This window comes from Pelmatolapia mariae, linkage group LG6 (genome assembly GCF_036321145.2).
Source record: "Pelmatolapia mariae isolate MD_Pm_ZW linkage group LG6, Pm_UMD_F_2, whole genome shotgun sequence".
Taxonomy (NCBI): domain Eukaryota; kingdom Metazoa; phylum Chordata; class Actinopteri; order Cichliformes; family Cichlidae; genus Pelmatolapia; species Pelmatolapia mariae.
In genome coordinates this window covers 21,987,168-22,003,057 of record NC_086232.1, presented here as the reverse complement: position 1 = coordinate 22,003,057, position 15,890 = coordinate 21,987,168, and the positions used below count along the sequence as shown (strand labels likewise).

General features: G+C 38.6%; 1 protein-coding gene across 2 annotated transcripts; it reads left to right on the top strand.

The window, feature by feature from the left end:
• On the top strand, positions 1–15,651 carry mttp (microsomal triglyceride transfer protein). 2 transcript variants are annotated; one of them, XM_063475279.1, is made up of 18 exons: positions 1–61; positions 1,308–1,495; positions 1,666–1,809; positions 4,200–4,307; positions 4,397–4,513; positions 4,611–4,750; positions 4,832–4,982; positions 5,627–5,784; positions 5,874–6,042; positions 6,233–6,340; positions 6,492–6,704; positions 6,787–6,998; positions 7,107–7,204; positions 7,360–7,481; positions 7,566–7,793; positions 11,380–11,504; positions 15,250–15,420; positions 15,504–15,651. In XM_063475279.1, exons 1-18 carry the CDS (start codon positions 1–3, stop codon positions 15,649–15,651), a joined length of 2,661 nt encoding a protein of 886 aa, XP_063331349.1. The 2 variants fall into 2 exon arrangements, with proteins under 2 accessions (XP_063331349.1, XP_063331348.1); XM_063475278.1 differs by having other exon boundaries at positions 1–73.
• Positions 15,652–15,890: the final 239 nt, after the last annotated feature.

The following is a 15,890-nucleotide window of genomic DNA, read 5'->3' as shown; positions in this document are numbered from 1 at the left end:
ATGCTGACTTTTGTTGTGTTCTTGATTTGTGCAGCCTCATCTGTCTCAGCTTCTGCCAAAGGTGAGTTGATGAGTCTTTCTGAGGGGACTTTGGGGATGTTTAGAGGAAAGCTGTCAGTTATAGCGAAGCCTGATTGAGTTTATTTGGGACTAGAAGATAGGTATCTTGATTTGTAGGAATTGGTCAAAACTCTGGCACTTTGCTGTTGTCTTGAGGCGTTTACAGAAAAGAGATGTTTGTTAGTTACTGATGGGCTTTCTAAGTTGTTCCTTGCTTCTTGCTTCTGAGACACTGAAACTTTTAAAGGCACAAATGAATGAATGCTGGCAGGAAAACAACCACCACATTCAATGTCAGTGGAGTGGCTTCCCATATAGTGCTGTTTGTTGAAATCACCAGCTGATAAGAGGTAAAGGAGACATAACATAAAAGCACGTAATATGTGCCATTTGTAATGATGACTGGCTTCAGATCTCTCTGAAATATCCATTGAGGTTTCCCAGGGAACAAAAAGATCCACAAACTGATCAAATAGGCTTCAGGGTGCACAGTGACCCATGATGAAATCAAATACTGACACGTCAGTCTGTCTTCCCCTGTGGAGTAATCTCATAAAGGGTGTCACTAATAGAGCCCGGGAGAGAGTTTTATCTTCTCTCACTTGGAGCACACCCAGTTAAATGACCGCTGATTGAATCACAACAGCTCTACAAATGTATCCACTATGCAGTTTGTCCATTTATAACAGGGAATTTGTTGCAAAATATATGTTTTTAATATGAACATGTTACTTTGATATAACTGGCAGTGTATGCGGCACCTCAGTTCATCTCAACATTGCTCTGAAGTTAAATTAAAAGCTCTAAACTTTCATATCTGCACATCACTTCCTCTAAGTGTTTTAATAATCAGTCTAAAAGCTATTTATTTGATGGCATTTAAAGTTTTCTACTAAGCAGAAACTTTTCAAATGAAATAAATGACCAAATTATGTCTTAGACTTTCTACAAACCTGAGCTGTTGTGTTATTGATGTGATTTTCTGAGAAACACTATCAGCTTATCAGCAACTATTCCTCAAATGTAAGAATTTGGAGCCTCAATGATTTAACTACACACAGCTGTATTCTCTTAAAAATGACAAACACTTGATTTTTGAAGTGGTGGATTACTATTTCACTCTCATGATAATAATAGTAATCATAATCATAATCATAATAATGATGCATTATCTGAGCTAAAAGTCTTTTCATTGATGATCGTAACCCGATGTTTGTTCACAAGCTGTGCTTCCTGTGTTTCTTCAGGTGCTGCTGCTGGACCCCGGCTGAACAACAACCAGCTGTACAAATTCAGCTACACCACTGAGGTCCTGGTAGACAGAGCCAGGGGGTCAAAAGAGGGCAGTGCTGGCTACAAGATCTCAAGTGATGTGAACGTTAATCTGGTTTGGAGAGATCAGAGCAACAAGGATGACCAGCTGATTCAACTGGCGGTATGTGGACCCGAATCTATGCTGAGAGAGAACATGATGCGATTATATCGTACATTAATTTAATGTTAACTCCAAATTCATCTGAATGAAAAGTCTTACTCAAGCTAGCTTGTGATAGAAAAAGAAGAAAAGAAGCTTTTTCTTATAATTAATCAATCTCTCTTTAACAGATCTCAAATTTGAGGATAGAGCCTGTGTCGCCCAGATCAGAGAAAAAGAACATCCTACGTGGATCCACAACCGAAAGTATTTTGGGAAAAAATAAACTAGCAGCTCTAACAAAGCCTTTCTTGGTGCATCTAAAAAATGGAAAGGTAAGAAAACCACTGTTGTACCTTCAAAGGAATCTCCGACCTAATGTAATTGTCAGCATTTTCAGAATGACAATCATTATTTTCTTCTTCTCTTTTAAATGGAAGGCATGCTGATATAGGTAGTGATAGAAAGTCAGTACTGTCCTTGCAGAACTCACAGCACTGTTGCTGTCATCAGAGAGTTAATGAGCGTACTTTCATTATACTGAAGTGATGATGCTGGCAGCGGAAATACCAGACAGATGTGTGCATGCATGTGCAAAGGTCAGCTGGTTCAAAGGGTCAATAAATGAATGAATGAATGATGGAGTCTGACTAAAAGAGGGACTTTGGGCTTAAAACTTTAATAATTATTTAATAATTATTTAATAATTAAATATAATAATTATTATATGGTCGGTTTCAAAGCTTTATACTTTAGACGAGCATGAAGCGTGATGAGACTGGTGGAACTTTCATGTTGGCTGTTTGTTAAAACAAATGTAATACGACTTTGTAACCAGTTTTCATTTGGAATAATTGTCACATTTAACAATGTATTAAAAATGTATACATTGCAATGCAATACAGTATAATACAAAGACCTGCAATAACTTGTTTGAAGCAGTGTGTTCTACAGATAAGAAGAGAGAGCAACCTGCAAAAAAAGGGTTGAAAGTTAAATAAATGTCATTGAAATAAATTATACAAAATATATAAAAACTGCTCATCTAGAAAATCCTGACTAGATAGAAAAATAGAAAAGCTAGACGATAATATAATTAAAAAATGATTTTTGTGGTTTTTTTTTCTATTTTTCAAATGTTTTTAATTTTGATTTGTTTTTAACACATTTTTAAAATGTGAAAACTGAAACAATCAAAAATATAAAATTTGCAGAGAAAACAAAAAGTTTTTTTTATGTAACTATCTGGCATAATTATATTTGCTCTTTTCAATATGTTTTATATCTTTTTTAACATTTTTAACTTTAACATTTTAAATTTTAATATTTTTAAATATGTTCATATTTATTTTTGGTTTTTTTGCTGATAATAATTTTTTAAAAATTCTTTTAACTTTTTATATATTTTAACATATTTGTAATAATTTATTTTTTAAATTCTAGTATTTTTGCATTTCTCATCTTGAAAAAAATTACACTATTAACACATTAAAACCTTTTGAAGGACTTCTTTATAAAAAAAAAAAGTGATGCAGTTATTTCTCACACCCAGTGTGTGGTGCAGTCAGTGAAGAGTATTTTTGTGTGTTGTTCATAGTGGTTTCAGACATCGCCTTCACTGGTAGATATGGATGCCACACTTCATCCAAACATATTTAAATTTGTGTCTTGTACTGATCTGTAACTTCTGTAACAGGATTCAAGAAAGTCTCACACATTTTAGCTAAAATATCATCTTAGATCCAGTTTGGAGAAAAGTTTTGAGTGTATGTGAAATACGATAGAAGAGTGTCTCCCTTGGTGTTGTTAGTTTATTTTTACCGATGGCAAGCTGTGGCAGGAAAAATACACAGAGTAGCAGTGGAGCGTCTATTTATGGTGGTCCTATCTGATATTGTGGTTGGGGGCCACGAATAAATTACATACTGTAAAGGAGACACTGTAGGGTGATGTAACTGGCTGATCCCTAAACTCATGACTAAGAGTCAAAGTCCATTATTGAGCCAAACTGAAGCCTCATTGGAGAAATTTGTGGTGTGATAAATTTAAATATATGGTCAGTCTGATCTAAGTCATTTCAAGTCTGTTTACCAAAAAGCCTGAGAGTGATACAGCCGCATGATTCACAATATATCTGAGAGCACCATTTGCCATGTGTTGCATGTGTCTACAACATCAATAATACATTTGAGGTGATTTAAAAACACCCTGGATCTCTCAGTGTGCTCCTCAAAGAACTGACATGTTTCTTTTTCAATTGTTTCAACAAACTCAACTCTTAAGTAACTTCCAGACTTCTAGTATGTTTGTTTGTGTTGAAAGTAGAAGTGTGATGTGTTATATATTTTAAACTAGAATGATTTGAAAATATATTATAACATTGCATTATACTATTTCTCCTTCAGGTCTTTTAATTATTTTATGTGCTAATGCTAAAGTCATTCTAAGTTTTTAACATTTTTTATCTGCACTTCAAAGAACAGCGCTAATGCCTGCACGTAATGCAAATAGTCCCTGATGTCACAACTATGCACACATGTTTCTGTACACGAGTGCGCAAAGGAAAACTGACACCTGTAAAGCCATTGTCAGTTGCAGCATGCACAAAACGGAAGGTTGTTTGCCTCAGTTGCTATTTTAACTGCTGGTGCAGTTTGATATGCATTGTTTGAGAGCATAAAATTCTGCTCTGACATGTTGCTTTCTTTTTACATCTACACTGTAGGCAAAAGCATTTTATTCCTACCGGTCAGAACCTGCAACAGTCAAGAATCTAAAACGAGGCCTGGCCAGCTTGCTGCAAGTGCAGCTCAGTACTGGGAAGGTTGTAGAGGTTAGTGACAAACTAATCATCATTTCACAATCATTTTTAACATACATCCATGTACGTTACTAATAAAAACAAGCTGTCTGTTTAAACAGAATGATGTGTCTGGGAGGTGTACTGTTGAGTACAAGGCAGTAAAAGGTCAAGTAACAAGAACCAAGAATCTAGAGACATGTAAGACAGAAGAGACTGGATTTACCACTCACAGTAAGGTCAGTCAACATCCAGGACAACTCCAACTCTAACCATACTAAACACTAACTTTTGCAAGCTGATTTCTGAAGTATTTCTGAATCCCGCCCCCTCCAGGTCCTGGGTGTGAGTAGGAAGTCCAGTTCTGTTACAGTGTTCACACTTGAAAATGGTTTCATCCGCTCAGCTGAGGCTGAAGAAACACACTCCCTGGCTGTTAATGCTCGCAGATCTGTTGCAGCTAAAGTCATGTCCAGGTAAGTACCCTGACTGGGAATTCATCTGAGATTCCATGTTTTATAACTGCACACTTCGAATTGTACTTCCTTCTATCCTAGGCAAAACCTTAAATTGGTTGGTACAGAGGCAGGACCACTGGAGGCTGCCGGGAAAGATGCTGCTGCAGTTGTCAAGTCAATAGATGCCAAACTGGCAGCTGTTGGTATTGTGGCTGAGAAGGTCAAATCTGAGTGCAAAGGCTGCCCATCGGTGAGTAACTGTTTACTTACAAATCTTCACTGTCACACAGCTTTGTTCTCATGGATGCTATAGTTGATGATGGCTGCTCCTCCCTGACCCTGGTTCTGCCAGAGGTTTCTTCCTGTCAAAAGGCAGTTATTCCTTCCTCTCCACTTATAAGGGGAGTTGCCTGATTGTTGGGGCTCCCTCCCTACTATAGAGATGTGTAAAATGCCTTCAGGCAACTGTTGTTTTGATTTGGTGCAATATACTGTAAATAAAATGTAATTGATCTGAATATTTCACTATCTTTTTTCGTTTCTTTTGTTATGGTATTATCACCCATGTATAGCTAACATAGCTTATCTGGCTCTGAGAATTAATTCGCTATTATGTATTTCTATTCACATAAATAACATGTCTCTTTAAATTTGTATTAACAGGACAGGGAAAGGTCTTGTACTAGTGTTTCCTCTCCAGGAGCACTTTTCATGCATTTAAACCTTGTTCTGAATAGGAAAAGTGGTTTCAAGTTGAGCTGTTCAAGTCATTAAAACAAAATGACTTGTAATAGTACATTCTTGGTAAACAGATACTGTTTATTTTTGTACTTTGATTACTAAGTGAAGATGATCTGTGTTCTAATCCCCTCTCCCCTGTGTTCTCCCTCTTAGCTTTTTGAACATTGGCAGGCTGAGAAGAAGCAGCTGGAGCCAGAGAGCCTGTCCAAAACCAGGGCTCCTCGGAGCTTCCTGGCCCTCATCCAGACCATTAGGAAGGCGTCCAAGGAAGAGATCCTCAAAGTGCTGAGGAGTGCCAGCAAGACGTCTCTGTAAGTGAGAGCCTTGCTCCATTTTTTTTTTTTTTTGCATCTTCCTCTTTACTGCTCTGCTCTGTTTAACTTCTTTCTGCTGGTATCAGACCTCAGGTTGTTGATGCTGTAACATCCTCCCAGACCTCTGAATCCCTGGATGCCATGCTTGAATTCCTTAACTTCACTGATGCCAAAGGTTTGGTTCTGCAGGAGAGGTTTCTCTATGCATGTGGCTTTGCTTCACATCCCAATGAGAGAATGCTCCAGGCCCTGCTGGTGAGTTAAAGGAAAGTTAAGAATTTCTCCCACTTAGAAGGTATCGTAAGAAACTGGTGCCCTCTAGGTAATAAGATAATAATGTAGGATTCACTCCCAGTTGGTTGTAAACAAAGAATAATTTTGCTTAAGTTACCTGCCAGCAGTCAGTGTTTTCAGCAAATTGTTATAAGGAACATTTTCCTTTCAGGATATTTCTAAAGGGAAGATCGGCAGTACTGACATCAAAGAATCTGTGGTGATCATTATGGGAGCCCTGGTCAACAAATTGTGTCAGAAAGGAGGCTGCAACTTACCTGTGAGTCATCTAAAGAAGAAGTGACACTGAACAAAGCCCAGCATTTCTTAAGGACCAGAAAGTGTACCCTACCTACTGGAATATACTACAAATGCAATAAAAATGACCAACAGTTAACTGATGATTTTTCTGCTTCATGTTTGCCCCTCAGACCGTGGAGCAGGTCAAGAAGATGATATTGAACGGTCCCGACAGCACAACGGTTGAGTCGGAGGTCCAGATGTACCTTTTGGCCCTAAAAAACTCTCTCCTGCCCGAGGCCATTCCTATTTTCACCAAATATGCAGAATCAGAAGTGGGAGCCTACAGCACCATTGCCCTCACTGCCCTGCAGAGATACGATGTGAATCTCATGACCAGTGAGGTATGTATTGAATATTACTCTGTGGTTAAATAATTACACACCAAAATACTTTCCTGCCAGCTAATCTTTTTTTTTTTTTTAGGTCAAGCAAACAGTGAACAGGGTTTACCACCAGAATCGCCGCATCTATGAGAAAAATGTGAGAGCCGCCGCTGCTGACGTCATCCTCAGTAGCAACCCCACATACATGGAGGTGAAGAATCTGCTTCTGTCCATCGGAAACTTGCCACATGAAATGAACAAGTACATGCTGTCAAAGATCCAGGACATCCTACGCTTCCAGATGCCTGCCAGGTGTGTTACAGGAAAATAACCTGTCTCTGCATCATAGCTCAAAAGGACTTGACAGTTATATGATGACGAGATGTTAAAACTGTTAAATATGTTTCCCATTTTTTTCAGCAAAGTGCTAGGGCAAGCTATGAAGGACATGATTTCTTGTAACTATAACCGCTTTGCAAAGGTTGGATCATCATCTGCATTTTCAGGATTCATGGCTCGTAAGTGAAAAAAGAATGACATATTTTTTAATTGTGATGAAATATAAAAAGTAAGTCAGCTTAATTAAAAAAAATATCAATCTTTGACTATTTTTTTAAGCAAACACAGTTACATGCATACTAACTGAGTACTTCTAATGTCTTGCTCCCTACAGAGTCCCCCGATCTGACCTCCACATACAGTTTGGACATCTTGTATTCAGGCTCTGGGATCCTCAGAAGAAGCAACATGAATATTTTTGGTGCTACTAACGAAGCAATGCTACATGGATTACAGGTGAACTTAAAGAGTTTCATAAAATCACTGAATCCTCAAAAATAGAGCGAATTACTGAAATAAATGGGAACATTTCTCTTCCAGGTGGCGATCGAGGCCCAGGGTCTGGAGACTCTGATTGCTGCCACACCTGATGAGGGGGAGGAAGACCTGGAGTCCTTTGCCGGGATGTCGGCTCTGCTTTTCGACATCCAGCTGCGTCCCGTCACCTTCTTCAAGGGTTACAGTGACCTCATGTCTAAAATGTTCTCCATGACCGGAGACCCCATGAATGTCGTGAAGGGTCTCATCCTGCTCTCGGATCATTCTGAGGTAAGATCCCAATCACAGTTATCAGCTGTTCCCAGAATCAAATCAAATCAATTTATTTATATAGCACTTTTCACTGGATAAAAACCACAAAGTGCTTCACAGTAATATAAAACAGAAATACATAAAATACATTAATAATCAAACATACAGCACAAATCTAATTAAAAGCCAATCTAAATAAATGAGTCTTAAGCTGCTTTTTAAAAGAATAAATACAATCAAGGCAACGTAAAGATGGAGGGAGAGCATTCCACAACCTGGGGGCCACCGCTCTAAAAGATCTATCACCTCTAGTCTTAAAACGAGTTCGTGGGACTACCAACAGCCTTTGATTAGATGATCTCAGGCTGCGAGAGGGAGTGTGGGATTCTAAAAGATCAGAAATGTAGGCAGGGGCATTACAATTCAAAGCTTTAAAAGTCAGTACCAAGATTTTAAAATGAATTCTAAAATGTACTGGAAGCCAGTGTAATGAACGTAACACTGGTGTAATGTGCTCTCTTTTTCGTGTCTTAGTTAAAAGCCTTGCAGCAGCATTCTGGACTAACTGGAGACGGTCAAGATTCCTTTTGCTCAAACAAAGAAAAAGACTGTTACAATAATCTAAGCGAGATGAAATAAAAGCATGAATAACCATTTCTAACTCAGATTTAGACAGCAAAGTTCGCAGTTTGGAGATGTTTCTTAGCTGAAAAAGGCAATTCCTAATCAACTGGCGAGAGTGTTGTTCTAGGGACATGGCAGAATCAAAGATCACACCAAGGTATCTGAGGCTCAGGTGAACAGATGAGCCAAGAGAACCAAGATGCTGTTTGATTAGAGATATCTGGTTGTCGGGGGCAATAATTAATGCTTCTGACTTCTCAGAGTTCAACTGTAAGTAGTTGTCACCAAGCCACTGTTGAATGGAAGCTAAACAATTAATTAAAGAGGACAGTTTATGGACTTCCATCGGCTTAAAAGAGCAATAGAGCTGAATATCATCAGCATAGAAGTGATAAGACACCTCAGGGAACTGCCTAATTATAAGTCCTAGAGGTAACATGTACAAAAGAAAAAGAATAGGACCCAGAACTGAACCCTGCGGTACCCCACATGTCAGATCCTTATAATGTGACATAAACCGATTCGCAAAAACACTAAAAGATCTGTTGGAGAGGTACGACCGAAACCACTCCAGAGCCAGACCGGACACACCGACTATGTCCTGGAGCCTGTTAATCAGGATGGTATGGTCAATGGTGTCAAAGGCAGATGTCAAGTCCAACAAAACCATGACTGAGGATGCTCCGGAGTCAGCTGACATCATAATGTCACTAGAGACTTTAAGTAATGCGGTTTCTGTTGAGTGACTTTTACGGAAACCTGACTGAAATTTGTCATAAATTTCATGTTTTTCTAAAAAAGTGGTAAGTTGATCTGCAACTACTTTTTCCAGAATTTTCGATAATAATGGAAGCTTAGAGATAGGCCTATAATTCTTAAGCTGAGTTGGATCCAAACTGCTCTTTTTTAATATTGGCTCAACAACAGCATGCTTACAGAACCTAGGGACCACACCTGTTAAAAGAGAGGCATTGCATATCTCTACAATAGAGGGGCCAATGACAGAGAGAGCATTTTTGAAAAGCCCAGCAGGTAGAATGTCATTTGCACAAGTGGTAATTTTCATTTTATCCACCAGGAGTGAAAGGTCATGTATGTTCATTGGGTTAAATGCTGACAGTAAATGAGGGGGAGGTGGTCCAGAGACACAAACAGATGGTATTGAAGAACCAATGCTCATACGGACATGATCAACTTTATCCACAAAGAAATTCAGAAACTCATCACTCTCAGATATAGAGGTCACGGGTACTGGGTGGACCACGGGGGAAACAATAGAGTTTATGGAGTCAAACAGTACCTTGGAATTTCTCCTGCTTGATGAGATTAACTGAGAAAAATATCCTGATCTGGCTGTTTTTATGGTTTCATGTAAGGAAACCCAAAGTTCCCTAAGGTGGAGCCTGTGAACTTCGAGTTTAGTTGATTTCCAAAGGCGTTCTACTTTTCTACAGATTCTTTTGGCCTTCCTGACGTCATCATTTATCCATGGATGCGCTCTTTTTGAGGCAGCAATGACAGATTTCATAGGTGCCACTGAATTTAAAATCTCCAAGCAGTGATTGTTAAAACACTGTGTAGCAACATCAGCATCAGTGCAGCCACTGATCACATGAGGGTCCAACATATTAGAAAACTTCAAAGCAACATCCTGATTTATGAACCACTTATGGAACATGAGATTAGAAGGTGGTGTGTACAGAGGGAAGCTAAGACTAAAAGTAACACAAGAATGGTCACTCACTTGTATGTCCTTAACACAGACATTAGTTATGTCTAAGCCAAGAGAAAACACAAGGTCCAAGGTGTGGCCTTTAACATGGATGGGTCCAGAGACATGCTGAATAAAATTAAAAGAGTCTGTAATGGATAGAAAGTCAGAGGCCATGCTACAGCTAAGATCATCCACGTGGAGGTTGAAATCCCCAATCATTAAGACTTTCTCCAGTTTAATAATGGAAGATAAAAAGTCTTTCCACTCCTTCAAAAACAGTGTCAGATTTGCAGATTGTAGTTCACTCTGTTCAAGGAAAAGCAGCACTGATCACAACTTAAAAACATACACGTGTACACTCTGTGTGAAGTCAGAAGTGCCGTCATTGTTGCTACATCACGTTGCCACGTGGATGACTAAGAATGCAATAAGCAGACTTTGACACTGGAGACGGAGGCTGAAGAGGCTTAACGCTGAAGTCAAACTTAACGTAAATGTCAAGAAAGCATAGAGGAGGAAGGGCAGAAAAAGCTCACATGAGTCATGCTGGGCAACACGCGTCTTTTTCACTTGGTCAGATGCAACGAGTATGTGTACACAGACACAGAGAGGAACGGGTCACACTTAATAACTCCAGCTGTCGAGGTGAATGACGCAAGTGCGAGTAGGGTCTAAATATGTGAAGCTGATACAAGGATGAGGTATTGTGAAACAGGTGCTATTTTAAAAACAGTGCTTTTTTAAATTTTACTTTCATATGATACTCTATCCCTTTTGTATTGGCTTTTCGGTGGAAATACATGGAATCGATTCTGACTTCAGTGTATCCATAGAAAAGGGTTACTTCCTGTCTGTGACTGTGACAAGCTCATTAGTTATTTTTTGTCAGCTTGTGAGTATTTATGTTGTCGACTTAATAAACTATTGTTAGTTTGGGTAGTAGAAGTGATTCATTCTCATTCATGACTGATATATAATTCAGTTATATAATTATATGTTTGTCAGACTGTGATGAAGACTTAGAGTTAATATGATCTGGTGTATTTTTTCTCATTTTCTGGCCTAAAATACACAAAGAATAAATGTGATATGAAGTTTAAACTAGAAAAGAAGTTTCTTGTTTTCCTAGGGTTAATTTCCACATGCTTACAGCACTTAATATCTAGAAAGACTCACATTTCTTTCTTTCTTTTTCTTTTTTTGTAAACTATCTTAATTTCAATTAAGCATCCATTGTGGGATTTCTTCTTATTTGCTGTCTTTCAGGTCATCCAGCTCCAGTCTGGTCTGAAGGCAAGTGCGGAGTTTCAAGGAGGTCTCGCCATTGACATTTCTGGAGGCATGGAGATCAGTCTGTGGTACAGAGAGTCCAAGACCAGTGTCAACAACAGGTACATCCCTAAAACATTGAAATAAACAACTTTTACCATAAAACAGCGTACAACACAGCACAAAAAGCCTTTTGATAGACAGACAGTTCTTAGAAAACACTCTCTGCGACTGAACGTCGATTCTAAACCACATCACTCCACTGCAAATAGATTTCTGTTGATGTTGGATTTACGTGAACTTTAGACGGTTTATAAGTGTTGTCTGATTCATTTGTTCCATCTGCACTTTGGATTTGCTCCAGTATTGTGCTTCACTCCTGTCTCACTGGTAGGGTTGTGTGGCTATGACATCAGGTCTGTCTGGTTCTCTATTTTAAAAACATTACAGTCAATGCACAACAGTAACTGCACATCGTCAGGTCGATATCAGTTAGCTCTCGGCATCCGGTGATGAAAGAGTAATGCTACAGATTTTTAATAGTCACATGTGGTTTGATGGACTGCACATCAGTGCTCATGTCCTGCATCTAGAATGTTTAAATTTGAGTCCCAGAGCTGGTTAATTAATTAATTAATTAAGTGATTAAAGAGAAGCTTCAGAATGATTCACTGTGATGATGATGTTAGAAACAATGCCTTGGTTTGTAGACCATTGTTTGGAGGGGTGTTTGCAACTTGACGTTGGACTTCAGGACTGTTTGTGTGCAGGGGAATGGCAGAGGCAGGTGAATGGATCAGCATAGCTGTACCTCTTCCACTCTGATAATAGCGTGGCAGACTATCTATAGAAGCAGAACAAACCACATTGGCATCTCACCATGTCTACATGAGCAAAGTTTTGACTATTTAGTGCTCAGGCATTAGGGTAGACATTGGGATTGGGCTTATGTATGTACCTTTCCCTCTGTGAGTGTCTTCTTAACTGAAACTTACTTGACTTCTGTTCACTTTATCCTCATTCATGTGATAAACCCCACCAAAAAGTAGGCTTATACTGGTGGTATCACCAGTACGTTGATAGCATATTAGAAGGAGAAGCAGATTATAGTCAGTAGTGGTTCTATAGTCTGTTCACAGGGTTCACCTTCAACAAGCATTCATCACCACGGTGTTATAAATAATCTGACATGAAGAAAACAATTCTTACTTGACTGTGACATGTCCAACAGAGGTGGCAAATTTAACGAACTGTAGTGTCAAAGTAGAGAAAAGAAAATATTGAGATGCTAGTGGAAGTTATGTAATAAAAGCACCTCTGCTAACAGTAAATGATAGACTAGACAGCTTTTAGTTATTTAGCATTATATTTAATTATCAGCTACACTCACCAAGTTTAGCTATGTTTTCATTCTCAGAAGGTTAACTGTAAAGCTGGGCGATAAAACGATAACGATATGTATTGCGAAATAACTTTTTCTCGATAGAAAAATTAAACTATTGCGATAGACCTCATCTCTCTCTTGCTCTCTTAAAAAAAAAGAAAAAAAAGAAGAACAGCCAATCCAAATTAAGTAGCGCAGAGCCGAACCAATCACAGCCGCAGCGTCAAGTCACGTGACTTGTTACGTACAGCACAAGTGCCAAGCCGCACATGTGTATTTGTTTGGGAAGCAGCCAGCCGCCGTGCCGCCCGGGTAATGGAGGAAATGAGTGTGCCGACTAAAGAAAAATCAACCGAGAGCGTGAGCGAAGGTTACCGAAGAAAAAACCGATGATGGTTCCAATGCCGGAGAGATTGTCGAACGGAAGGGCCATAGAAGTTGCGTAGTGTGAAGATATTTCGGCTATTTCAAGTCTGACAAAAAACAGAGTAGCGCGCACTGTAAATTGTGCCGAAAGCAAGTCTGGAAATACAATAAACCTTTTTTATCACCTGAAGCAGTGCCACCCACTAGAGCTTGCTCAGTCTCTGATTGAAAGCGCTAATTCGTCATTCGGCTTTTGTCAGACTAAAGTTATATATATATATATATATATATATATATATATATATATATATATATATATATATATATATATATATATATATATATATATATATATGTATACATATATATATATATATATATATATGTGACTCCCAAGCTAGGCAAGTGACTCCAGCAGATCCCGGGAACAACATCGGAGATCTCTGTCCAGAAGAGCGCAGTCCTGGGAACAGCTAAGATACTGCGCAGGACCCTCAAGCTCCCAGGCCTCTGGTAGAGGACCTGAGCTTGAAGGATAAACCGCCCGCAGGGGCGAGATGGGTGGTTTTTTTTTTTATGTTGCACCTAGGATTTGAAGAATGTTCTGTTAGCATCTTTATTTTAAAACTGTTTGAAAAGCTAAGCTATACAACAAGGAGAGATTGAGAATTTCCTTTTCCTTGACAATTTAGTAGTCTGTTTTGTTTGTTCTATTTTGAAACTCAAACGCTTTAGCGGCTGCCTTTTGTGTAGTTTGCAATATTTGCCTTTATTTATCTGAAAAAGTCTCATGTTCCTTAAGTACATCTACCCTGTTGAACTTATTATGGGAAATAAATATTTAAATCAAAACAAGCTGCTGATTATTTCACATTTTACTTGTGAGCAACGGCACATTTAAATCTTACAAATATAGTTATTTGGCTTATATCGTGATATATATCGTTATCGCCTGAAATGAAAAAAACATATCGTGATATTAAAAAATCTTATATCGCCCAGCTCTAGTTAACTGCTTTTTTTTGTTACTGAGTGGCTTTCCTCGCTGTCATTAGGTTTGTTTAAACAGAATCATGCACTCCACTTGCAGTGGGAGGGAGTGGAGTCAGGTGGGGGCCCCAATAAATTAGGTCAGGTCTCTCCTACTGTCACTGCAAACTTTGCAGATTGCAACTACTGTGGTTTAAAGTTTGACATTTTCCTGTCCTGCCTTATGACACTGAAATTTTATGTTGCAAAATGTATTTTTTTTTCTTACTTTTTCTACAAGGAAAATATTTTCCGATGCAGAGAAGAGGTTTACACAGAAATCATTGCACTACCAGTAAAAAGTTTGGACACATGTTCTCATTTAATGGTTTTTCTTTATTTTCATGACTATTTACATTGTAGATTCTCACTGAAGGCATCAAATCTTTGAATGAACACATATGAAATTATGTAGTAAACAAAAACAAAGTGAAATAACTCAAAACACGTTTTATTTTTTAAATTCTTCAAAATAGCCGCCCTTTGATTTGATTACTGCTTTGCACATCATCCCAAACCATCTTGATTGAGTTAAGGTCAGGTGACTGTGGAGGACAGACCATCTGGCGCAGCACTCCATCACTCTCCTTCTTGGTAATAGCCCTTACACAGCCTGGAGGTGTGTGTGGCATCATTGTCCTTTTGTAAAATAAATGATGATCCAACTAAGTGCAAACCGGATGGCATGTCGCTGCAGGATGCTGTGGTAGCCATGCTGATTCAGTGTGCCTTCAATTTTGAATAAATCCCCAACAATGTCACCAGCAAAGCAGGCCAAGGGTTTGCAGTGCTTTCAACAAAGCAGGGGGTGGCTATTTTAAGGATCTAAAATATTAAACACATTTAGTTTAATTTATTTATTAATTTATTTATATTTTTTTCCTTTGCTACATAATTCTATATATCTTGTTTCATATATTTGATGTCTTCAGTATGTATCTACAATGTAGAAAGTAGTAAAAATAAAAACAAATGAGAAAGTGCATCCAAACTTTTGACTGGTAGTGTATTCCAACTTCAGACCTACAAAGCCAAGAGTCCCAGCATTGTCTGTTGAACACATTGTTTTGATTTGGCTGTGTTTTCAGAGCAGCATTAGTAGTCACTGGCAACGTTACTGTGGACATGGACTTTTTAAGAGCGGGTGTGGAGGTCAGCTTTGATACAGAAGCATCACTGGACTTCATCACCACTGTCCAGTTCTCAGAATACCCCTTCCTGGTGTGCCTGCAGATGGACAAATCTACCTTCCCAGTCAGGTACTAAATAAAAAAAAATTGTTGCCATCTTTGAATAATCTCTTATATTACTTAACTTTTTATTTGTGATGCTCTTCCTTCAGTGAATACCTGACCAAGTATGAGAGCCTGCCATCAGGGAAGAGTGTTGTATCTCGCAAAGGCAGAAAGACACTCGTTCCTGGTTCCGAATTTCCTCTTCACCAGGAGAACTCGAACATGTGCAAGAGGGTTTTCGACTCCAACTGGTAGAAAAGAAACTGTCGGTTTTCCACATGCCCAAGTGCTTCACTGCATTCAGGGACAGCAGCCACACCTCTGGTGTGACAAAGCAGGTTGTGAAAAAGCAGTAAAAGACCATAAGAAAAGAAAAGTGGTGCATTTTTTTTTATTAACAACACATGCAATGTTTACATTCCTGTGAGTATTTAAGTAATTGTAATTCAAGCTTTTGTTTCCAATCAGGGATCCTTTCTTTGTGTTTTTATGGA